This window comes from Nannizzia gypsea, genomic scaffold (genome assembly GCF_000150975.2).
Source record: "Nannizzia gypsea CBS 118893 supercont1.6 genomic scaffold, whole genome shotgun sequence".
In the NCBI taxonomy this organism is placed as follows: domain Eukaryota; kingdom Fungi; phylum Ascomycota; class Eurotiomycetes; order Onygenales; family Arthrodermataceae; genus Nannizzia; species Nannizzia gypsea.
The window spans coordinates 305,234-329,420 of NW_003345196.1; the positions used below are offsets into that span (position 1 = coordinate 305,234).

General features: G+C 47.8%; 11 protein-coding genes across 11 annotated transcripts; 6 read left to right on the plus strand and 5 right to left on the minus strand.

The window, feature by feature from the left end:
- Positions 1 to 345: 345 nt before the first annotated feature.
- Positions 346 to 1,833, plus strand: MGYG_06716 (hypothetical protein; the record flags this gene model as incomplete). The annotated part of the gene is made up of 1 exon (XM_003170679.1): positions 346 to 1,833. One exon carries the CDS (start codon positions 346 to 348, stop codon positions 1,831 to 1,833), a length of 1,488 nt encoding a protein of 495 aa, XP_003170727.1.
- Positions 1,834 to 2,058: 225 nt separating this feature from the next.
- Positions 2,059 to 3,746, minus strand: MGYG_09135 (hypothetical protein; the record flags this gene model as incomplete). Its single annotated transcript, XM_003170680.1, has 5 exons — positions 2,059 to 2,247; positions 2,311 to 2,490; positions 2,546 to 3,100; positions 3,155 to 3,468; positions 3,521 to 3,746. The coding sequence occupies 5 exons, from the start codon at positions 3,744 to 3,746 to the stop codon at positions 2,059 to 2,061; spliced, it is 1,464 nt and encodes a 487-aa protein (XP_003170728.1).
- A 278-nt stretch (positions 3,747 to 4,024) lies between these two features.
- On the minus strand, positions 4,025 to 5,270 carry MGYG_09136 (hypothetical protein; the record flags this gene model as incomplete). The annotated part of the gene is made up of 2 exons (XM_003170681.1): positions 4,025 to 4,652; positions 4,720 to 5,270. The coding sequence occupies 2 exons, from the start codon at positions 5,268 to 5,270 to the stop codon at positions 4,025 to 4,027; spliced, it is 1,179 nt and encodes a 392-aa protein (XP_003170729.1).
- A 320-nt stretch (positions 5,271 to 5,590) lies between these two features.
- MGYG_06718 (hypothetical protein) lies at positions 5,591 to 6,354 on the plus strand (the record flags this gene model as incomplete). Its single annotated transcript, XM_003170682.1, has 2 exons — positions 5,591 to 5,657; positions 5,723 to 6,354. 2 exons carry the CDS (start codon positions 5,591 to 5,593, stop codon positions 6,352 to 6,354), a joined length of 699 nt encoding a protein of 232 aa, XP_003170730.1.
- Positions 6,355 to 6,717: 363 nt separating this feature from the next.
- MGYG_06719 (pyridoxamine phosphate oxidase) lies at positions 6,718 to 7,633 on the plus strand (the record flags this gene model as incomplete). The annotated part of the gene is made up of 2 exons (XM_003170683.1): positions 6,718 to 7,116; positions 7,262 to 7,633. 2 exons carry the CDS (start codon positions 6,718 to 6,720, stop codon positions 7,631 to 7,633), a joined length of 771 nt encoding a protein of 256 aa, XP_003170731.1.
- Positions 7,634 to 7,936: 303 nt separating this feature from the next.
- On the plus strand, positions 7,937 to 8,678 carry MGYG_06720 (glutathione S-transferase PARB; the record flags this gene model as incomplete). Its single annotated transcript, XM_003170684.1, has 2 exons — positions 7,937 to 8,065; positions 8,121 to 8,678. 2 exons carry the CDS (start codon positions 7,937 to 7,939, stop codon positions 8,676 to 8,678), a joined length of 687 nt encoding a protein of 228 aa, XP_003170732.1.
- Positions 8,679 to 8,868: 190 nt separating this feature from the next.
- MGYG_06721 (hypothetical protein) lies at positions 8,869 to 9,853 on the minus strand (the record flags this gene model as incomplete). The annotated part of the gene is made up of 3 exons (XM_003170685.1): positions 8,869 to 9,528; positions 9,591 to 9,751; positions 9,805 to 9,853. The coding sequence occupies 3 exons, from the start codon at positions 9,851 to 9,853 to the stop codon at positions 8,869 to 8,871; spliced, it is 870 nt and encodes a 289-aa protein (XP_003170733.1).
- A 376-nt stretch (positions 9,854 to 10,229) lies between these two features.
- On the minus strand, positions 10,230 to 10,931 carry MGYG_06722 (ubiquitin-conjugating enzyme; the record flags this gene model as incomplete). Its single annotated transcript, XM_003170686.1, has 5 exons — positions 10,230 to 10,290; positions 10,368 to 10,447; positions 10,512 to 10,637; positions 10,712 to 10,791; positions 10,859 to 10,931. The coding sequence occupies 5 exons, from the start codon at positions 10,929 to 10,931 to the stop codon at positions 10,230 to 10,232; spliced, it is 420 nt and encodes a 139-aa protein (XP_003170734.1).
- Positions 10,932 to 11,402: 471 nt separating this feature from the next.
- On the plus strand, positions 11,403 to 16,902 carry MGYG_06723 (hypothetical protein; the record flags this gene model as incomplete). The annotated part of the gene is made up of 6 exons (XM_003170687.1): positions 11,403 to 11,480; positions 11,558 to 11,624; positions 11,685 to 11,858; positions 11,911 to 12,117; positions 12,183 to 12,271; positions 12,340 to 16,902. The coding sequence occupies 6 exons, from the start codon at positions 11,403 to 11,405 to the stop codon at positions 16,900 to 16,902; spliced, it is 5,178 nt and encodes a 1,725-aa protein (XP_003170735.1).
- A 433-nt stretch (positions 16,903 to 17,335) lies between these two features.
- On the minus strand, positions 17,336 to 18,765 carry MGYG_06724 (vacuolar protein sorting-associated protein 26B-B; the record flags this gene model as incomplete). Its single annotated transcript, XM_003170688.1, has 5 exons — positions 17,336 to 17,595; positions 17,688 to 17,804; positions 17,865 to 17,889; positions 17,959 to 18,431; positions 18,546 to 18,765. 5 exons carry the CDS (start codon positions 18,763 to 18,765, stop codon positions 17,336 to 17,338), a joined length of 1,095 nt encoding a protein of 364 aa, XP_003170736.1.
- A 2,939-nt stretch (positions 18,766 to 21,704) lies between these two features.
- MGYG_06727 (hypothetical protein) lies at positions 21,705 to 22,545 on the plus strand (the record flags this gene model as incomplete). The annotated part of the gene is made up of 2 exons (XM_003170689.1): positions 21,705 to 21,995; positions 22,078 to 22,545. The coding sequence occupies 2 exons, from the start codon at positions 21,705 to 21,707 to the stop codon at positions 22,543 to 22,545; spliced, it is 759 nt and encodes a 252-aa protein (XP_003170737.1).
- Between the last annotated feature and the right edge of the window lie 1,642 nt (positions 22,546 to 24,187).

A 24,187-nucleotide genomic window follows, 5' to 3' on the forward strand; every position in this document is an offset into this window, starting at 1 on the left:
AACACGCGCTAGGGAAGTGAATATAGGATAACTAGCCTGCAGGAGACTCCTTTTCTAACAAGTCATTTACGTCACTGATAACTAACTACTAGGTACCTTATGATAGCTTGCTGAAGCAACGATGGAACAATGCTTTAAATACCGTATGGACTTGTTGCCCGACAGTGACAAGTTATCTAGTTATCTCTAAAATCTACCTCACATTTTCTTCTACCTTTTGTTGAAATATTCCACTTTAGCTACGACTCGCACTCATGTGCCCAAGGATATCTTGGGGCATTAGGCCTTTTTGTCCCTTGTGGTCCATCATCTTTGCTTGCTGGGACTGATACCACATTTGTCGGCATGGCATTCCATCGAAGAGCGTCTTCGATTGATACCCTTCGGTGCACAACTCCTTATATCGCGTTTCCACCGCGCGGCGAGCCCTGGGAAAGCTTTTGCTCAAGAGCCATGTCAACAACCTCACATGCACATCCAGAGTTGAGTGACAGTGAAGAGCAGCAGCAACAGGGGCTCGACCAGGAGCAAAAGCGAGCTACGCGTTGTCCTCAGCGATCTTGGACAACGGCTGATGATGGCAACTGGTCAAGATACGTCGCGGATAGGGCACCATTCACGTTATGGGATAGCTCCCAACAAGATTTTCGCTATCCCACAGGCCCTGAGAAACAATGGATAATGAGCACTTTCTCTGCAACTGGGCTGACTATCTCATGGCCGGAAATTTTTATTGAGACAGCTTCACCTCCAACCCCAGTGCCTCTGACGGTAGCCTGTGTACCATGTCTATTTATTCCACCTGGCCACCCAGCGCAGCCTCTATCCGCGGACATCAGCTATTGTGACCCGAGACTTCCCGACCCCGTCCCAGTGCAGTTCCATTACAGTAAATGGGGCAGGCCATCTAAACAGGAGTACGAAGTGGTGTTCCGTAAGCTTAGCGACATCATGAACATTAGAGCAATCAACTTCGTTCACTCCATGATCATTATCGAACTCAGAGCTGACGATGGACGGGAGTACGAAAGGAGATCGCTCCCAGGAAGAGTTGCGAATCATCTGACGTTATACCATCATAACGAAACGCCGTTCTGGGACCTGAAGGTCCAAGGACGAGAGCGCGTAATAAAACCGACCGGCAACCTCCATGACATGACAAATTATCTTTCGACAGAACTACACAGCCTCTGCCCTGGCGTTAGAGTGGAAAGTGGGACAACATCTAGGCACGGAGGCTACCTTGATTTGACCATGGCCACCACCGCTGGTGTTTTACTTAGGTCGTGTAGTGAGGGCCAGAGACTGACTGTGTCGAATCACGGTTTCCCCCACTCCGATGATGTGTACCATCCTTCATCTTCCCCCGATGGACTCTGCATAGGACAGATAACTGAACGTTTCATGGCTCTTGACGTTGCCCTGGTCCAACTTCATCCGTCGACATCCTTCACGAATGACGAGTATTTTGAGTCTCAACCACCCAAGAGACTTGTTCGCTCAAATGAAGTGCCGCTTAACACCTGGTGTACGCTTGATGGAATGGCAAGTGGTTTGATATTTTTAAGAGTCGCCGGGATCCAGGTTGTACCACCTCCTCAGGTCCCAGGCATCCAAGTCGATTTTACCAGGTTTCAAACAGAAAATATATACAGATATATTGGTCCTGCGGGAGCAGAGGTCTGTGCCGGAGTATGCGGTGCGCCTATTGTTATTGATGAAGATGAACGTGGCGGAGTTGTTGGGTTCTTTCAGCTGGGAGAGCGAGGTGCAGACTGGGCGTTGGCGCCGTGCCTTGATGAGTTAATCGATAGGGGATGGACGGTTGTGTAATATTAGCTGCCATTTGGAGAGCAAAAATCCCTAAATAACCCGCCATGGTCTCATGCAAAATATAAAGAGAACTCTAGACATGGGGACGCCTTCAAAAAAATATCCAACAATCAAATAGAAAAGACAATCTAATGTGTATCAAAACAATCCTGCCCCAAGTTGAAAAACAACCGACCCAAGCCAACACCAATACCAACACTAACTAGCAATTAAAAAGTTGTTTCCTTAATTTTTCGGACTAGTCACTGTAAAGGTGAATCTGGACTCGAATCCTTCGGTCTGCTCGACTTGAACCTGTTGGCCCTTGGGAATCATGTCATGCTGAAGATCCCAACCAGCGCGGCGACAGAGCTCGGAAATGACGACGTCACAGTCTCCTAACATGTCAACATCAAATTCGATATGAGAGACAGGCTGGAAAATAGTCATTAGAATATTGAATTCAACATAGAGAATCTGCCGGGGGAAGATACTAACAGTGCGCGAGATGTGAATTTGGGGAACATCGGAGGGAATGATCCCAGGAACTTCTGCTACTGGAGCAACTTTCAGGGATGTGCCGATTACAATGACGAGATCCGTGATCTTTCGATCATGTTCTAATAGACGTTGTTTAAATATATCAGGTAACTCTTCGCCGAAGAACGTGATATCAGGCTAGACTAAGTTAGCTTTGCGGGTAGAGAATAGATAATCGATGAAGCAAGCTTACCTTCATTACCGCCGCTGTAGGAGGGAGAGCATATCCATCATCATCAGAATCATCATCATAGGCAGAACGAGACCGTGACCGACTCGTGGTGCCGTTCGAGTTACGTTTGCGCTTCAAACCTCGCGGTTTAGACGGTGGTTTCTCCTGACAACGCTCGCATTTGGGGATTTCGCCCCGCCGAATGGTCTCGAAGAGATGTTCGCCTGGAACTTGATGCTTGCAATCCATGCATGAGGCCGTGGCGAAGGAGCCATGACATTGTATCATCTTTTCAGGCAATATTCCAGCAGCACTTTCTATGTTGTCAATGTTTTGTGTGAAGTTGGTGAGAAGCTTGCCTTTGTCCTGTAATAGCCGGATGAAGGCATGTGTAGGAGAGAATCTCTTCTCTGTGGGTAAGATGTCCTTGGCGATGGAGTAGAAAATGCTGGGGTCTTCGCGGAAGACCTCAATATCAAAGACCTCTTGAGGATCACTCAAGCCGAGATACTCTAGCTTCGAGTAAAGACCGGTATCTTTTGATCGAAAATCAGGGATCCCAAGGCTTGTAGATATCTACCATTGTCAGCTTTAGATGCTGTATGGCTTATGAATAGAGAGATAGCTCACCCCTGCGCCTGTAATGATGATGATATTCTTAGCTTTCTGCATTAGCTGAACAACATCATCAATTGTGTTGTAATCCGGCAGTTTGAGGTGTTTCGAGCTTTCTCTAGACATGCCGAGGGACAGCAGCGGGTGGTATGCTTTGTCCGGTGCACCCTCAAGGAAGGTAGGAGGCATGATTCCAAAGGCCGTACACAGCTTCTTCGCGGTGACAGTACCCTGGCCAAGTGTCTCTGCAACAAAAGCAGCCTGTCCGATAGAACGGAGCCGTTTGCGATACGCCACTGCTTCTGAAAATGTGCATGCTCCGGGTACCACTATTGCGCCTGTCAGTAAGCAGATACATATGGAGTATAAAGCAATACTTACTGCCACCGCGTAGCTGTTCGTCACTGACGAACTGGAGCGCATCTTCATAGAGAGAAGCAGTCTCCCATTCCTCGCCAGACTCCTCCTCTTCCTCGTCCTCGCTCTCCTCTGGTAGCTGCGGCGCGTCCTCTACAGCCGCGCGCTCGCGGTCCCCAGCATCAGCAGCTCCAACAGCGAGAGTGCCCTCAACGCCTTTGTTGCCTACCGGCGTCGCCATGACGTCCATAATCGGCTGGAATGACACAAGCCACAGCTCAATGGCGTTGTTGACCGTTCAATGTTGCTGAGAAATGCGGCGCTTCTGGTTGACCAGAGTCGGAAGTTTGGGATTATCCGCGCTTCTTACTAAGGGCTCTTAAGCGCCATCAGACGCTGTGGCGGTGTTAGTTATCAAAGCTGTTCGGTTTCTTTTGGGTTGCTTCTTTCTTTTCTTTGTGAATGTGTTCATACGTTGAATAGAGAGTATGTAGGGGCAGCAGGAGAACTAAATTGTATTTTTATATCCTAAGAGTCTGTCATGTCATGGTCATTACCTGGATCTGAGTCCGTATCATCTTCCCATACATCATCATCACCAGCTTCGTCGTCTCCAGAGATGCCCAGCTCGCCCTGGATCTCTTGGACAAGCTCGATGGCATGCTCTTTGAGCTTCTCATCCTCATAGCCGACAATTTCGCAAAGCTTCAAAGCCTGTCTGAGCCATTTCCGGCTGGTCAGGAGAGTAGCAGCATGTTGCTCCTTTGTATCTGTATTGGCCTCTCCCGGGGTCTGTTTCTGGTCCTTTTTGCTTATCAGATAAAGACACCATCCACCGAGATACCATGTCTCAATGCTCTGGTCGTCTTCAAACACCATTCTCTCAAGCACCTGGAGAGCCTCGTTTTCCATCTCAACTTCCATTAGTAGGCGAGAAAGGCTTATCCTGGAAGGGAAATCTGGTATAAGTGTGCTTTCCGCTGGCTCGTCTTTCCATACATCTAAACTTCTTGATAGCGCCGCTTTGGCATCATCGAACCGGAGCTGTGATATCCTAATTGATGCTAAAGTCTGTAGGCATTCTGAGGAATCAGGGGCAACTAGCAATGCCTCTGTTATGAGCGCTTCGCATCTACTTTCCGCGTCTTCTTCCCATCTATTGCGTTGTTAGCTGCTTGACCTTGCCACTTTTGTTCTTTCAACAGCGCAATGCCTATACTCACGATAGATCCGTCATGTATATCTCCACCACTCCGCAGAGCGCATGTGCAAGCCTCTTCTTAAACCCTTCACGTATCTCCTGCGCAACTTCGTCGTTCTTCCCTTCTAGCGACTGTAGGTTTCTCTTCAATGCGCCTACGCCTCTCTCAAACCACCGTACGCTATCTTTACCACCTTCTTCGCTCAATTGGGCCAGCCATAAGAACTTCTCTGCACCTCCATCAATCGTCTCGTCTATTTCGCCCTCTGGATCTAGCTCAACGGCTCGTAGGAATTGCTGTCGTGCAGAATCTATTTCGCCTAGCTCCACGTATATCTCCCCTATGAGGTTCAATCCAACTAGGTATTTCGGCGAGTCGGAAGAGGTGTTTTTTAGAGCTCGTTCAACGAGCGGTAGTGCTTCGCCCGGCTGTCCGGTCTGTAATAACACTGCAGCCTGTTCAAACAGGGCTTCTGCGTTCTCCGTTGGTCTCGTCGACATGCTTTTTGTGCCGTGGAGGACCGACTCGCGCTTTTTCTTGGACTGTTTCTTCGAGGGCTTCGTTTTGGCCATTAGCTTTGCTGTATTCTCTGGTATTCCTATATTCAATGAGACAGTAAAGGAAGTTCTCTAGACATGTTATTTTGTAGATTTTCTTTAATTATTTCTTCAACCTTGACCTTGTCTATGTGGAATTTCGATAAAACAAAAATTTAAAGAAATACAAAAAATAAGCCGCATGTTTGACCTGTTTGCATCTCGATAACAAATGTGATAACGAAACGAGGAAGAAGAAGAAGAAATTCAACAACTCGACGGGATAATAAAGAGTCAATATAATAAAGATATTAGACCGTGTATCCTGAGGCCGGAATCTGTCCATATGGTGCAAGATGGGCCGTGAAGAGCAGGCGGAAGAGAAAGAGACGCTGCAGTCCATCTTTCCGGACGAGCTGACGGGTAACTAAGAAGACCTCCCACGCAAGCGACATGCAAGAAGAGTGTATCAGCTAACAGGCAGTTAGAAATTTCTGAGAACTCATATCGCATCTCCATACTCCTCGATGTTACGTCTCATGATGACGAGGAGGTTGAGCCTCCGACGCTTATCCTACAAGTCACATATCCAGAGGACTACCCCGACGTAGCCCCTCGACTGGAGCTGTCCGCCCCTCCCAATGCGCCCAAATACCCCCATCTTGACATCCAGGAAGACCGAGACCGGCTGCTGGAGTCGCTACAGTCGACGATAGAAGAGAACCTGGGCATTGCCATGGTGTTCTCGCTCGTCGACTCCTTGAAAGAAGGAGCCGAGCTTCTGGTCTCAGAGCGCCAAGCGGCCATACAGGCCCTAAAGGACATGGAAGCGGCCAAGGCAGAAGAAGAAGAGAACCGGAAGTTCCAGGGTACTCGGGTGACTCGTGAGACGTTCCTTGAGTGGCGAGAGAAGTTCATGGCCGAGATGAAGGAGGCCGAAGAGAAGAGGCAGGAGGAAAGGGAGGCGGAGGAGAAGAAGAAGAAGAGCGCGAACAAGGAGCCGAAGAAGCTGACCGGCAGACAGCTTTGGGAGAGAGGAATGGCTGGAAAGGGAGACTATGAAGACGATATGGAAGACTCGATGCCTGAGAAGCTCGAGAGGGTTGAATTAACGGCATGATCACTTTGCTCTAGACGGCATACCCAGACCTGCCAATCAATCTATAGTGTCTCTTTGGTGGACATAGAATACTATAGACTACGCTTGGTGCGTGTTCAATTCTATGACAAACAACCGCTAACCACAGGGATCCCCCTGTGTAAGCACGCAATCAATCAATAATCACTAGCCAACTATGCATTCCATTGGCTTCTTCTTCTCAAGTGAAGTTTGATACGGAGTAACGATTGACCAACATGTTCTCGGCTAGTTATTTAAAGGATTCTCTCCCCACTCAACACGAGCATCTTCCTGTCATCGTCACATATTCAACATAGACAGATACACAGCCAGACATAGACAATAAAATAGATAGACGCCATCATGGTCAAGTTCTATCCTTCTATCGAGCCCGACCATCAGGAATGGATGCTCAAACAGCCGGTCTTCTTCGTTGCCTCGGCCCCCAGCCGCGGGAGGCACATCAACATCTCGCCCAAGGGCCTGCCATCGACCTCTCTCGCCATCCTCTCGCCCAACCAGGCGGCCTATCTCGATGCTACGGGCTCGGGCAACGAGACGCTCAGCCATGTGCATGAGAACGGCCGTATCACAGTCATGTTCTGCTCCTTCGAGGCTTCGCCGCGCATCCTTCGGCTTTTCTGCACCGGCAAGGTAATCGAGCACGACGACCCGGCATTCAAGGGCTGGCTCAGCAAGATGGGCCTCGCAGACAGATATATCGTCAGCGCCAGGGCCGTTATTGCACTCGATATCTTCCAAGTACGCTCTACTGGTTATCTACTATCTATATATTTATCTTATTTATTTATTTTCTATTTTATTTTATTTTATTTTTTGTTTTTTTCAAGCCGATAACTGCCTGAATCCTCCAAGTAACTACACCGTGCTAACAAACGCTCTCCAGGTACAAACGTCCTGCGGCTACGGAGTCCCTTTCCTAGCTGTCCGGACAGACGCAGAGACAGGCGCAGTGAAGCCATATCTTCAGGACCGGGACACCCTCGTTGACTGGGGAGTGAAGCATGCCGAGAAGAAACAGCTGGCGAAGTACCAGAACGCGTGGAATGCAGAGTCCCTTGACGGCCTGCCAGGTCTGCGCGCCGCCATGGTTGCCAGGGGCCAGTCGCATGCCGCCATCACCCTGTCTATGGCCCTCTGCAAGTATCGACGACCGGTTGAGATCGTCAGCGCTGTCCTATTTACCGTCCTCGCTCTCTGGCTGAGCGGGTGTTTGAAGCAGCCGGCCTTGCTTGGTCATACAGCTGTCATATTATAAATTAACACGACTTACGTTAAGCATCTGTTTTAACTCGACCCTGGCCCACGCCCTGAGTTTGTCTAATTCGCCTGTAATGTCTATACGAAGATCATACGAAGATCGGTGGGATTAATTAGTCCGACTTGCCGTTGGTGATATGTAATCCTCAGCTCTTCCGTGCGGGGCGTTGTGAAGGAGCTGTACACTGTAGATATTTATGTATATAAACACCCTGTCCGTTGAGGCACAGAGACAACCATACTTTCCATCTCCCACTTACATTCCCAGTCAGTAATCGACTACCAGATCATTCTCATCAAGATGCCTCAATTCACTCTCTACGCCAACCCAATTGCTACGGCGCCGGACAGAGTCCTGCTCGCCCTCGCAGACGCTGGCTTCACTGACTTCGAATATGCCACCGTCGACATGGCCGCCAAAGAGCACAAGGTCTGTATACACAGCCCCTGCAACGTCCAATACATCACTGACCGGCCTAAATTAGAGTGAAGAGTACCTTGCCCGCAACCCCTTTGGCAAGGTCCCAACCCTCGTAACCAGTGACGGTGTCGTGATGTACGAATCCCGCGCTATTGCCCGCTACCTCTGCACAAAGCTCAACCTCCCTCTCATCCCCAACCCTGCCACCGCTACCGCCGCCTCGCTCGCCCTCTTCGAGCAGGAGCTTTCTTGCGAGACATCTTACTTCGAAAGCCCCGTCTCTGGCATCATCTGGGAATCCTTCATCAAGCCTGTGATCGGCATGGAGGCCGACAATGCTGCGGCTGCTGAGCACAAGAAGAAGCTGGAAGAGTACTTCGATATCGTTGAGGCCAAGTTCAAGTCTTCCGGTAAGAAGTTCATGGCTGGCGATGAATATTCGCTTGTCGATGTCTATTATCTTCCATTCTTGGCTCGATTGTTCGACCGTGGGTTTGGGGATGTCGTTACTTCTCGACCTCAGATAAAGGCTTGGTGGGAGCGTTGCATGGAGAGACCAAAGACCAAGGCCTGGATCGACCAGTCGCCAAAGTTGGACCTCATTCTGGCTTCCAGAAAGTAGTAAGAAGCGGATGTTAGTTTAAAACGAAGTGTGACGGTATATCAAAGGCATTTTCAATCAATTAAAAGCGTTCACAGTACTGTTTGTGTGTTATACCTCTTATCTTACTCTATAACAGATGTAAAGAGTAGATATTCCCCTGATGAAGACGTTGCATCAACGTGCCACGAGAAGACAGCCAGTACCCATATCAACGCTGAGTCGTAGGATGTGAAGAACCTGGCTTTGTCTCGGCAGCCTGACCCACCTTCTCCCGTTGCCTGGCCTCTTTCTCAGCCAGTCGTCTCTCAGCCACAACAACATTCCACATCTTCCTCGCCAGCTCGAGATCCCTCTCATCTCCTTTCTTAATTGTATCCACCACACGACTGATATTCTGTTGGATAGCCTTATCCCACGTGTCGGCCTCCGTTTTCGAAGTGATTGCATCCCACGTATCTTCATCCTTTGCGAAGAGGGAATCGACACCCAGCTCTTGCCTGCGTAGAATATTCTTCCATCGAGCATCCTGTCTGATCTGTATGGCCACGCTCAAGTTCTTCGGCTGAGGTTTCTTGATTCTAAGGAATGGAATGCCACGCGCACATGCGAATCGGGGAACACGGCGTATACCGGAAACAGTAGGGTAAGGTCGCGCCAGGACTGACTCCAACACTCTTTTGGCGCTGAATCGGCGTTTTTGCTGCTTCTTCCTTGCATCTTCAAGCTCTTTTTCCTGGCGTTCACGGGCCAACCGGGCGCGTTTCTGCTGATACCGCTCAAGGAAAGGCTGAGTTCCGGCTATAAGGGAATCAACTCGTTCTATGCTTATAGCATCTCCATTTGCGCATGATTTCATCAAATTCAAAGCCTTGAGAGATGGAAAATAGTAAGCAATGGCATTAACCAAGGGTAACAGGCTAGGGAAGCTACCTCATAGCCTGCTTTCAAGGACTTCTCAATTCGACTTGGACTCTCGATCGGCTTATCTATATGGAATCTAGCCTGTATTAGCGCTCGTATATGCGATGCCTTCGAGTTTGTGAGCCATGGCTTCGAGCACTGTGAGAGCAGGGCGCGATAGAGAGAAAGGCCTATAACGTGAATCTATTAACACAAGCTCCAATTGCCAGAACGGGCCACTTACATGCTAAACGGTGGACACCAGACTGTGTTGGGTGTAGGAATCGGGGCATCGGGACACCAGAATAGTGATCACTAGCCACTCTTCAAGGAGCGGTTGGCTGTGATGCGCTTTGCATTCTATGTACTCTGTTCTCGTTTCAATTCGAGATCCAAGAACTGCATCAAAATTGGGCGATTAAAAAGCATTTTATCGAGGTCACGTGGACGATTCTTATCTTATCGCGCTTCTGCTCCCCTCAATGTTGGCATCAAACACGGATATAATCTTTTCATGATGACAGTTGAATTAGTTGCTATCATAGTCGGAGTCCCAAACTCCGCTAAAGGGAACCGCGCTTAAAGTATATATGCAAGTATCGAATGCAGAGAGTTCATGGTCGCCGTAGGCTGCGCTCAACCTCAAAAGTAATATTCAATGAGGGGTCTTTAAAAGTTGCTTCCTTCCTCTGGTTGCGGGAGTTTCTTGTGTTGTGGTAATGCCATGTACCTGATATCGATTAGTTATTAGTTAGTAGAGTATATTTAGATGCTGTACGGTCTGGATTGTGCTTGTGTGACGTTTACCTTCTGATTTCTAGAAGAACCGTCTCCATAGTGTTCTCGCGTTTCCACTGGGCCAGGCATGGAAGCTTGGAAGGATCAACCTGGAGAAAATGACCGTTAGAAAAGAGCCCAGTCCAATAGAGTGATATATCCGTATGCCCGTACCTTGCCGGTCTTTTGGTCAACACAAGGCAGGTTTACTCGTGAGACAAACTGGATCGTGGGGGGCATATCTGGGTACTGGTCTCCGCAGTGAATGTTGACGCTGTATATCCGGTTCTCGTGCACGCTCTATTGTCATCCATTATTAGGAACCGACGACTTGTGGAATCAAGAAAGTCGTTTGATATAGTGTGTATACTGACGTGTGGCGGTCCGAGAATTGTGCCGTTCCAATTCGTCATCATCAGATCGTCGCCGTCCGCTAGACCGTACGAGCATGCCTCTATTTTCAAGTTAAAATTAGTGATGGATGCTAGAAAAAGCGGCATAACCGTTGTTGGGTCGCATACCAGGGCCTAATCCCTTCTCTCCCTTCTCCAGTTCCTCTAGAAGGCGAAAGTTTCGAGGGACTTTGGCCGTCATGTTTGCGATGATGACTATAATGTAGTATGTATGTGGGCGGCGGTTGGTTCTTGATAGTAGTGCGCGAAGGTTAACTCAGGCTGGCCCGCGGTAGGCTCTCTGATCTTCTTGTCGACTTGGTCTTCGAGTGTTGTCTGTCTGTCTATCGTCAGGCTCGCTCGCACCTTGCGATCGCCGAAAGTCACTTTCAGCAGGAGGGTGATTACTAAGCAATAATGACTAATTATTCCACGTGACTGTTTCGATATCTCAAAGTAAACGGCGAGGTTGATAGCGAGCACGAACAACACTCCTTGCTAAGATACTTTGGTTGGCCTGCTCTGGCGTGAGATCGGTTTATTTATCAAGGCAGACCTGGTGGATGTCTACAGGGGAATGGATTAATCGTACACATGACCCTTTAATTTTCATGACTCGCAATCCTTGCTAGATGAGACGCCACGTACATTATGCGCAAGTCTGATATCTGACATGACGTCCAACAATTTGCAGGCGGAGCTGTCAAACCTGATCCAGGAGTCTAAAAGGAAACACTCTGACCTGAAAAATGTCTGTCTAAGCTTGTGGCTACCCTTTTCAATCATAATAAATTTTCACGTAGTGGTGGTGTTGACCGTTAAAAACAGGCAGCCGAGCAATCGCTTTCAGAGCTTAAAGCTCTGCCATCAACATCCGAAGCACAGTTAGCAGCAGGTTGGTCTGCTCCTATGTGATGTTATCTGTCCTTTAAACCCCATGCTGAGCTCCCAATAGACCTGGCCAGAAAGCCTCAGTTTTCCAGGCCGTTTGTTCTAGCATGTCAAACCCGACATGCCCGTCTTGCCGCTATCGGAGTAGCGAATCTTCAAAGACTAGTAACTATTGGTGCATTGCCTCATGAACGCTTAAAGGATGTAGTTCAAGGGTTACATGAGACCGCAAATCTGAGTTCGTCCATACCCATATATCTCAGGTAGTCCACCGCTTACTTTTACATTAGGTCTTGAAATACAGCTCAAAGTATTGCAGACATTGCCGTCGCTATTTAGATTTTATGCGGATAACCTTACGGGTACTCTTCTTGCAAGTACGCTAGAAATATGCGCTACCCTACAAAACAGCAAGACCACCGCAGTATCGAACACTGCTGCTGCTACTCTTCAACAGCTGGTCATTGCAGTTTTTGAAAAGGTCTCCCAAGAAGATGGTTCGTTCTTATCCCTTCAGCAGATACGTTATTGCAGTTTAAAGAAGCTAACTTGAAAGGGGTAGGTAAAGCCGAAAACGATGTTTCGTATACCACTGTTTCTGTTGAAGACCAGGAGCTTGAAGTCTCTACATTTAGTTACGATGCTTTCCGGGTAACTGAAACCCTGATCACCAATTATAGTAATACAGGGGTATATTTACTAAAAGTGCATTTGTCTAGATACTGGAGGATCTGTGTCGCCTGCTCGAAGGTGAACAACTTACATACTTGAACATCAAATCGCTTTCCAAAATATTCATACTAGAATTGATTGAAAGCATCCTAGTCAACAACACTGAGGTTTTTGCTAACCACCCAGAGCATACCCAAGTCCTTCGGCATAGACTATTACCCCTAGCAGTCAGATATCTGTCTGAACGCCAGTCGTTTTCTCTGACTGTCCGTGTCGCGAGGATAACACTTTACATCTTGAAAGCACACTTATCATTATTAACTGTTGAATGCGAGGTAATCCTCTCGCTTTTAATCCATTTAATTGACACAGAAACTTCTTTGCCCTGGAAGCGTGTGCTTTGCATGGAGATATTCAGATCTCTTTATACCGAACCGGGTATCATACGACTTATGTATACGCTCTTTGATAAAGAGGAGGGTCGCAAAGCCGTACTACGGGATCATATGTCATGTTTAGTGAGGCTTTCCTCTGAAAAATCCTCATTGATCGGCCTTAGTCATCAGTCTACGATGCCGTTCACACCGCAAAACAGCAAAGACACCATGGAGGATCAGGTTGCCCTCGAATCCGTGGGCGTGAGCGGCATAATTGGGAGCCCGTCGAATAAGTTAGAGATGTGTGGCATAAGCACTCAATGGAGTCTCCTCCGAGTGCCGTATATTGAAACACTGGACAAAATTGACTCCCCTTCACCCCCGGATACATATATCTACAGCCTAGTACTTAACTGCATAGCAGCCTTCTCCGAAAGCATGGCCAAATTCATCATTCCACTGGCTGTGGCAGAATCTAAGAGCAAGCGGAAACGCAACACTTTAAGTTCAGACAAGGAGCGCGATTCAAGTCATCAAGACGCTGATCGCAAAGAGTTGACCGGAAGGGCATCCATCCCACCAAACCCTCTTGAATTGACCTCCCACCCTCAAATCGCTGATGTTCAAGCAACTGCTGGTATCATCGAGGTCTGCTGGCCAGCCATATTGGCCACTTCGTCTACTTTCTTATATGCAGCATTGGATGGAGAATTTTACCACTCCCTAGTCCGAGCCTTTCAGAAGCTGGCTCACGTTGCTGGTCTGTTGCGGCTGGCTACTCCCCGGGATGCATTCCTAACAACCCTTGGGAAGGCGGCAATACCTGCAGATTTCCCCGGGCCCAGCCCGGATGGAAGCACACTTAATTCGCCGATTATCGATACTACCAACCAACGATCAAGCGTTTCTGAGGCCGCCAACTCACCTGTAGATACCCCTATCCATATGCTCAACACCAGGAATTTACTTTGTCTACGAGCACTGTTAAACTTGGGTATTGCTCTTGGACCAACCTTAGATCACGATTCTTGGTCAATCATTCTTGAAACTCTTCAGAATGCAGAATTGGTAATCAATGCAACGAGCTCAACCTTCATATCCATGCCAACGGATCAGGCGATAGAGGCCAAAAATGTCAATTCTGACACACCCAAATCCAGCCTTGGCCCCGAAATCATGGCGGTACAGGCAGTTACCAATAAGCTTTGCGAAAGCACTAGCGATTATACAAACTCTGCCTTTAAAATATTTCTCATGGCTTTGTTAAGCTTGCCTGAGAGCTTTATGAAGGATTCAGGGCCCGTTGCTGGCCAGAAACCATCTTCACCTCTTCTCAACCAAGGACAGAATGGGGGACGAGTTCACCAAAGTAAACGAAGCTTGTCTGTTGCCCTAGGCCGCAATAGGGTGCGCGAGGATGAATTGAAATTTGTGCTACAGAAGGCCCATGCTGTTGCCAAATCAAATATCGAACGGTTTTCTCACTCAAAGGATGAAGGTATATGGGAGCTCCTGGTTAATAATCTTGTTAAAACGATCCAGAATAATCAGATGAGCCCCGCATTACGCCTTAAAGCCAGTGACGTGATCAATACGGTGATTTTACAAACTATCAAACTGACAGAATCCACCGAGGAAGAGTCAAGGAATAAGGTTCAGCTTCGCGGATTGCTTGCCTTGAAATTGCAATTATCTATGCCAGTACATGGACGACGACCAGGTTCTTCATCTCGCGCAGCAGATCTAGAAGTCCACGAATTCGCTCTCGAAACCTTGAAGTCTATCCTTGAGGGTTCTGGCCAATCCGTAGTTGCGGGATGGAACTTGGTATTCGAGCTAATATCGAGTATCTTTGACAACGAGATGCCATCTCTTACGGAAAGAGATAAGGGCCAAAAATCACTTCAGCTAACCGCTGACTACTCGAAATTAGCAAAGGTGAAGTCTCAAAAGCTATTAAGGACTGCGTTCGACTCTTTGCAACTCATAGCATCAGACTTCTTATCACTGCTTCCGGCTCCATGCCTGCTTGAGTTGGTAGGATGCTTCTATAACTTTGCATCCCAAAAGGAAGACTTCAATATTTCACTAACGGCCACGACGTCGTTTTGGAATATATCAGATTTTCTTCGAATTCAGATCGATCAATTCTCCTGTGAAAATGAGATTACTGTTTCGACTAGCGAAGTACAGATCATGGAGGTTGCCAAAAATCCAGATAACTCCTCGTCAACCAGTGCGCTGTGGTTACTGTTGCTTTTAAAGATGGTTGATCTCACAGTTGATAGCCGCACTGAGGTTCGAAATAGCGCGATTCAAACAATGCTTCGAATTTTGGATCATTCAAGCGAGCAGCTACCCCCCGCAATATGGCACCTGTGCTTGAACAAGATACTTTTTGTTATGGCAGAGGCTGTCCAATCCAAAACTGTTCAATTAATGGAATCTTCGTCAGAAAATTCTGAAGACCAGAAGCCCTGGGTGGATACTTCGGTGTTATTGACCAAAGGCCTATCAAACCTCATTGCCACCCATTTTACTATCATTATCAAGAGTGAAAATTTTCATGAATCTTGGACGCGATTACTCCGGTTCAATGAGCCACTCATCAAGTTGAATTCACTAGATCTTAAAGAAGCCATTTTTTCGAGTTTATCTCAAATATTATCCTGCATACAAACCCCTGAGGTCATTGGTGCCAATTTGGTTCAACAGGCCTGGGATGTTTGGGTGAATGGAAATGTGGTTTCTGGCGATGATTTGAAGCCAGACTATGAGCATTCAAACCAGAATGGCTTACTGGCTTATTTCTCAACGTACAAGCAGCTCTACAGGCTTCTTAATAACCACTTAAGTGAACGCCATATTCTTGAAGCCCTGCAGAACGCCCAATTAGCTATCGAGAAATCGATCCATTCAAAATACTCCCCAGATGTTGAGACACCCTCAGAGCTACAGACTCAGATCCTGGAGTGTTTCAGAATTCTCTGTGCCGATAAACCCAACTCACAGTCGGCAATTATGAATTGCCTTTCCCAATTTTTCCAACTGCCTATGGTCAATTGGACACCACAGGCTGACAGGGCTAAGCCGACCTTCGTTGCGTTATCAAAATCTTCGATGAAGATTTTAAGCTGGTATATCAACGAGCATGGATTGAAACCAAACGTCTTGCCTGATGGAGTCCTGAGCAACACGCTTGACCGACTGACTGGCCCAATACTTGGCAAATATAAATGGCTCGGGAAGGATAGCAGTCCAACGCTATGGCAGACGGCAACGACGGCTTCTCTGGATCTCATAGAAGTTGCTGTTGGGTACGTTGAGGCGCAATATCAGACCTGTGACCGTGCGATCACAGATCGCTTTTGGGCATCCGTAGTTGAGGTTGTAAAGGCGGTTGTCTCTTGCGGAGAGTATACAAATTTAGACCTAACGTCAAGCGCTGTGCTAACCGACGAGCAATTCGACATTTCTGCCTTTAAACGACTCCGTGGCATGATAATCCCAGCTCTTGGCTCTTCTTTCGTGTCTCCGAAGATCTGGAGGGACTTTGCCTTTGCGCTGTTCAATTCTTCACATGTCTATCCACCCCAGCGACTGGACCTGCCCGATAATTCGGCCCAGAAGGAGCCACTACGCGATCTATATAAGGTCCGGCGCGGCCGCACTCATGGCCCGCAGCCAACTATGCGGAGCAAACTTTCATATGTGTTAGTTGATACGCTATTTGACCTTGCATCCGTTCGCAAACTGGCCGCAGGAGAAAGCCAAGCTTCATCGCCAAATTTTGTGACACCGTATATATCCCTTGCAAAGTCTGTGTCACCGTACCTTATCTTACGCTGCGCATTACCCTTGAAATCATATATCGCCGACCAACCACTTCTAGGCCTGATGCCACAACCCATAATTTCAAGGAAGGAACTCATGTATCTCCTAACCCGATTGGTCGATTTGAAGAGTGAGCCAACCGCCATCCCAGCAGCAGGTCCTCACGTCCCTATAGGGGGGCCAAGCGACACCCTAGGCAATGAGGACAGCGACGGCGACGACGATGACGATGAGGAGGAGGGGGAGGAAAGTGGAAGCTCCACGGGAGCAAGGTTCAAGAAACATCTTGGGTGGATGTATCCGCTTGTTATTCGTGCAATAACAGTTGCTGGCAAGGAATCCAAAGATCGCCAAGTTCTGGATGTACTCACGAGAGTCTTAGAAGGCATACAGGGGTAGTGACCTGGTCTCTGGGAAATTAGAAGAGCGGTGTCTCCATTTTCCTCTTATATCATAGTTTTTTGTTTGATGCATACTCCGTACTCCGTAACATAGTAGATAATCATTCTTTGTTTGGATCACCCTTGATCGGCATTATGACACTAATTTACGGAGTATGTTTGTTGTTTGGCTGAAACTGGGCAGTCAATATCACAAGTACGTAGTGTGGGGGTTAAGTTGAACTTCATACTGGAAAATGACCAGCTCCAATATGGCAAACATTAACGTGAAATATTACATATTCTCCTGATAGGCAAAAAAAACATGATAGGTAAATAAGTTCGTTAAGACTCCGGACGCCATCACTTCCTTTTATATGTTTGCACAGAGGCAAGAAAAGGAGAAAAGGGAAGAAAGAAATAGGATCAGGTCCGGGGGCGTCGTTTTTGAGCTATGCTGGTATAGTGGATACAGGTGCAGATGCAGGTTCGGGTTCAGGTTCAGGTGTAAGTTGGGATGGAGGGGGTGCATGGTGTGAGCTCTGCAGACCGTCTTCCCCATCATCGTTATGACGTACAGCTTGTTTGCGTTCCGGTGGGGGCACTGCATGTTGTCCATCATGGGGTTGGTTTTCAAGTTGTGCAGCAGCCGCCATTTCTGGAGATTGACGGAACAAAACAATCTCCGATTGTTTAAAGTATCGACGGGCATCTAAACATAGTCAGAATAATAGTACATGGGGGGAACAGCCCGGTAGCTAATGCAGTAACACAGGACCATAACGCGGAAAGCGAGATTCCTACCTTCGTCAATTAATACAAGGCTGAGGTAATACCTTGTAGAGTACTTCTTGTTCACGTCTCGGAAGGTGGGCGTCAAATCAAAACCACCTAGAAATAATCTAATGGGTATGGTTTCGCCTAATGCAGTATCAGTAAGCTGACAAGGAGATAAGGTTAAAGTACGCTGTTTAAACGTACCTCTTGATGGGGACCCATCCATAATCTAAGTCAAGCAGTGGTCAATAACGCTCCTATATAGGGCGGGGGAACAATCATGAGAAAAATCACCTACCTCGAATCTCACCAGCGTCTCGCTTTCGTTATATTGATTTGGCGGGGATCCCGTAGTCTCTCTCCTGATAATAGACAGCTCCATGTGCTTAATTTTCAATCGAACGAGCAAAAAGTATATTCTTCCCACTATAACGTCCCTCAAGTGGTACTTTGACTTTGAATACTCGAATTCAATATGCAGGCAGTCCTCGATTCCGACGTCCATCTTAATTGGATTGTTGGACTCTGGCGGCAGTCGGTAGGAATATACCCAGATATCCTTCTCGCGCACAACATCCGCAATTCGACGGGAAACCGTTACTCTGACGAAGTACCGTAACTTGACATTGATTCCATTGTATGATTCGTACTGTTTCTCGACATTTTTGAAATTGAATGGGAACGTCTGCGGGTGCTGAAGTTCACCGGGAGCAGCCAGTTCTTGGCCGAGGGAAAGAAATTCATAGTGGTTGCCACGATCATAGAACATTTCTGCGCATGTGAAAGGAAATGGTCAGCATGGGCGCGTTTATTTTGATTCCTCTTCTCCCGCCAGGCATAGAGAAGATGAGGGGAGGTGGATGGGCCGGAACTGTATAGACGTACCAATCATGCCAATGAACTGCACCTTGATGCCCGTATGTTCCAGCCGTTTGCCATCTTTTGGCCGGACTGTGACAGCGCCCTTGACTGACTCCCCGTCAAGGTACAGGGGAGCCTTCTCGCGCCGGTTCTTCTCAAGCTTGATGTCAACCGTTTCCCGCTCATCGCCGTCTTCCAGCAAGATGTCGATATCGACAGGTGTGGAGAAAAAGAAGGACGACATCCTGGTCGCAAAACACCAGAGACACGTTAATCAAAAGAGTTAATCGGCCAACACGAGCACTTGTTGCGTTATTCCAAGCTGTACTGTTGTCGTCTCGGAGCTGCACTCATTGTGTTTGCCTTGAGCCTTTCTTTTGGCGTTCAGGCGGTTGATGTCAGGCCCATGATTATGTAAGCATTACCATCCCTTTTGGCTTATTCGCCCTTCAACTTTTAATTTCTACTTCAACGTCAACAAACACGACTCACATATTATTCTTTCCGTCAGTAAGGTACTCCGTAGAGAGAAGACATTACGAGATATACATTGTGTCGTGATGGCCAGGCTGCGAATACTGCTTTCTTTTTACCCATCACCATGCGAGGAACCACCGGCGTTCTATTGGAATGAGTACTAGTTAGCCCAGCACTGCTCATCACCAACGCTAAAGACTCGATTGGCACCAACAGGATGCAGGATGAGGTGATCAAAGGCGATAGTTCATGCTGCTACCCCTTATCCGCTTCCGTATCCGCGTCCACTAAACTTGAGAATCTTGGGATGGCCAGGAATTGGCCACCGTTCGTGCTTCCATGGGCCCCCTCATTTCAACTTCACACAGGAGTACTGAGTACGGAGTACCCGGTACACATATATACTTCTTCAGGCTTCACGGTTAGACAAAATAAGCGCCAAAAGACGGCAGCGGAAGCAATGTTTGACATCCGTGCGAAAACGGGTGAGCCGGGAACTTGAAACCGGGCTTTGAAGCGGTGTTTCTTATACGGAGGATACGTAAGAGGAGCTCTGACAGAAGATACGAGGCACTAGATAGGGTGTAATCTCAGTAAGCGAGGAAACTCCCATCCATTCGATGTGCCTGAACCGTATTACTCCCCAATCCTGGCCTCGGGAATGAATGAGGGTATCCATGCTAACGTCTTTTTGTAAGGAAATCAACAACTAAATATCCTTTCGGAGGCCGGGCAGTCATCCGCTCGAGTGAGCGAATAACTAATTTTAGAGTCATTACCCATCCTGCGCGAAACGCACAAGGCCTATATAGGATATATAGAGCAAGCATCAAACTAGCCCGGTATGCAACCCTCGTTGCCGTAGGTATGAATACAACTTGCTGCCTGGCAACGTCAACAGCAAGGGAGAGGGCCAAACCCCTGTACTTACCCATGCTTAATATGTAAGTCGACATGAAAAAGCAAATCTCCGACAAGTTTCCATCAATGGGATCGTTTCGTGATCAAAACCGCAAGATGAAGGCAGGGGGGAAACGAGAGGATACAGGGCGATCCTCCCCCGCCCCAAGCAAGAGTATTTTGAGAGAGTGGGTGAGAGGAAGAAAAGGTCGTAAGGATTGTGGCTCTGTCTTAGTGGCAATCGTGCAGCAACGTGGCAGACAGGATCAAATTACCAGATTGGACCTGGTCGCCGTTCAATTCAATGCCCTAAGGCGGCTGAGAGATTATGATCCCGACTAGGGTTCTTCGTGTGAACTAGCATCTCGCGAAGTGACCAGCTCTTCCGAATATGGATGTGAGTCCGGAGTACTCCGTACAAATGCAAAGAAACGTGTGGAATACGATCGCCTAGTCAGTTAACTAACTATGCGATGACTTCGTACGATTCGTTTAAGTGGCCACCTTCCAAGACGCTGTTGGAAGGCAAGGTGAAGCTGCTGCGACTGCATTGGACAAACGCGAGACCATACAGGATTGACAGAGTTACCAATAATGCTCCGTACTCTGTACTTTACATCTAACCATCACCTATGGAGTACACAGCCGCAACACTGACCTCATAGTGCATGGAACCAACGACTGGTGTTCTGACCCCCGTCTCCACGCAGGCCGCCGTTGCGATTTTACTCCTTTTTGGCCTGGTGAATGACAATAGTGCAGGTCGCTCACCGTCACTTCGCGCTGCGCCAACTCACTAGTTATCGATGCATCAAGCTGAACTGTTTTTTTTGTAGGCGAAACTTCGAGGCTGGCTCTGCTCATCATCCGAAGAAAGGGGCCAGTTATAGCAGGGGCATCCCGGCAGGATGGCCACTGGTTGACTTCCCACACACCATATCTCATCCCCATCACCCCCGTAGCCGGGAAAGAAGGTACACCTATCGCCATGGCTAGTGGTCGTGGCCGCGGCGCCAACTCCATCCCGCGGGTCTTTTTGCGTGGCATCCTCCAAGCCTTGGATCAGGTACGGAGTACCCGGTCCTGATTCCCCATTCCGCCTATTACCAATAACAGAAACCCAACACCAACCAGCGCAGCAGCCCCCATCTTACCTACAGGCGCCATCCTCTAATGCATTCATGCACCAGCTTTGCACCCTTGGAGATCGGCCCAGCTCCGGCCCAGAACCGTGACTGTGGGTTAGCCCTGTCTGCTTGTTTTGTCATCCCGTTCTTTTGTCCTCCCTTTATCCCCCGGCTTTTACGTTCCCCCCACTGGCATCCACTACGGCCTCTGTCCACTCATTGCCGATGCCTCATGATTGGACTGCGCACGAATTAAGATTTGCAATAAGACAGCAACCAGAAGTTCTGGACGGATTGTCTCATGGCTTTGTTGAGCTGGGTCTCGTCCGACGTGGGATGGCTCCAGAGATTTGAGAGCTTAAAACCAACCGTTCGCCCGCAGCCTGCTTTTCGTGCTTCCCTCGTCTTCTCAAAAACTCCCTATCTTTCTTTCATGTTAACTACCAGCTATAGCTACTCTCTTTGTTGTGACCCAGATACTATATTGATCGGAGTTCAGTGCCTTTGCCACATTCATTGACAGAGTATCCGTACGGTGTGCTACAATAACTATACTTCTATATCTTGTTTGTCCGGTACAAACATCATCAAGCCGTTTCCAGGCCCATCACGGCTTTACTGCTACCTGAAAGCAAACAAGGAAAACAAGCTGGTTTCGTGACTCAAAAATTTAAGCATCATGCTATCCACGGAACAGCCTTCCACTGGCCCTTATATGCCGGCAACCAGGTCACCATTGCCACTACAGAACAACAGTCGCAGCTTTTCCCCCCGGTATTCTTCGGCCACAACCCCATCCCCATCTCTATCTTCAATTGCTTCTTCATATACAGCAAGAGCTCAACAAAATCCTCATGCCATGAGGCCACAGCATATCTGGATAGTCACGGGACCGGCAGGTTGCGGGAAGACTACCGTAGCTCAAGGCCTGGCGAAGGAGCTTCATATCCCATATATCGAAGGCGATGATGTATGTGCTCATTTACTGATTCCTAAACACTTACTTAATACAGGGAATTTACTTAAGGCCAGCGTTCTAACGGTTTCTGTAGTACCACTCCAAGTCCAATAAGGAGAAGATGACCAATAGCATTCCTCTCGATGACGCAGACAGATGGGACTGGTTAATTCAACTTCGTGAAGCTGCCATTAGCGCCTTGACTACTCCATCCCCTTCTTCGGGTGCATATCCCCGGACTTGTCCGCCTGGCGTTGTTGCAACCTGTTCTGCGCTTAAGCATAAATACCGCGACGTCATCCGTGTCGCCGCTTATGGCCATCCCACCATAAAAATTCATTTCATTTACCTTCGTGCGCCGGAGGAAGTGTTACTCCAGCGAGTCAGGCAACGCAAAGGTCACTACATGAAATCTACCATGGTCCATTCCCAATTCGAAATGCTGGAGGAGCCTGACTCTGAATGGGATACACTTTCAGTGGATTGTGCCGCCTCGCCTGCTGAGGTACAGAGACGAGTCAACTCAATTGTCCTACAAAAATTGGGTGAGTACGCAGAATAACCAAACAACACTTTGCGAAGGAGCCCCGAACAGAACTATCCAGAACAATAAACACCTCTAGACGTCACGCCACACGGCGCCATGCAGCCAGAACCGTTATTTCTTCATTTTCTCCCCGGTTTTCTTTTCTTTTTTCCATCTTTTTGATGCAAGCGATCTCATCGGACCTATCGATTTTAATTCTCCCGCCTTTTCCCGGTTTCCCATCCTATCTTTCCTTTTTCATGATATTTCTTATTCACACATCAGATTTTAAGCGATCGGCGTATCGGCTGGGAGGCAGAGACTTGAACTAGTGAGAGTTATCCAATTATCTCCCGCTTCAATCATGAGTTGCCATCTTTTTTCATATCTTAACTCTTATTTGTTTTACCGCGCATGGCCCTGAGATATCCTCCAGCTTCGGGCTTACTGCGGACACAACCTAGGATAGAATAGGCTAGCGTTATATACCCCTTACACATTATTTTACTAGAGGCAAAAAAGACACTTCTGTTAATTACCATCTTACTGCACCACTTCTCTCTCTTCCTTACCCCCTTCTCTTACTCCCTTGTGGGATTCAAGGTAGGGTCAAGACTAGCTTAGGGAGGCTAGGAGGTATACTCCCTGAAGTAGAATACTAGAGAGAGTAACTAAAGTCTTGTCCCTTTTTTATACCTATCTCTCTAACCACCTGACCCTTCTTAACCTCCCTTAAGTCCTCCTAGAAGCAGGTAGAGTAGGTAGAAGGAGAAGAGGAGGGAAGGTAGAAGAGAGAGGAACAAGAAGGTAAATCCTCTACGGAGTATAAAGGAAGCACCTCCTTTCCCTCTTGTAAGACTATGCGTAAGGGGTATACAGCGCTAACCTATTCTATCTTAGGTGTAGTGCCCACAGCAGAATCTTTCAGCGCTTTTACATTGCTCAGTCCTCCTTTTGTTCTAGACCCTTTGATCTATCTCCCTCCCGATCTCTTCTTCATTTCTATTGCTTTTCTTATATACTACTCCTTCCCCCATCCTTTTCTTTTTGTCATCAATGGATCTGACCGTCTCCAGCCCTTGCTCACGACGGAGTACTCCGTAGCAACTGTGGGGCCCAAATCGTCGAATATGCACCATTTGAAAGGCCCAGTCACCTTTTCATACTATATATTCCTACGGGAATATGTATTTATGAAAATTTTTGAACCATTCAAGGGACACAATCATTTCCCACAAGGCTTTGGTCGTATGAATTACTAAATTCATCAGCCGTCTTCGCATATGCAAGTTACCCCAGCTGCTCGACGTAGTTACAGCCTTTTTCTAATGTTAAGCTGAATATTTCCCCTTATGACTGGTCTGCCAATGGATACCAACATCCACCCGTCTGCCCATTTGCACTCAGTTGGTTAGAGGACAAGCTAACCACTGGCTGCAGGCCATAGGACTTATTGACTCTTGTCACCCGGACAGCAACTCGTTTTCTTGAAAATATCAAATCAAACATATGTATGCCGCCGATGTTGTCCCTGTTGCTGTTTCCGTCCCGTCCCCTCTATTCCAGGATCAATTCCTGGCAAAACATCGTCGCCCAGCCTGGCTAAAACGCATTGGTTGGTCTAGACCAAAGGCCATGCATACAGTATCTATCTCTTGGAGACCTCGGCCGTGTTTTG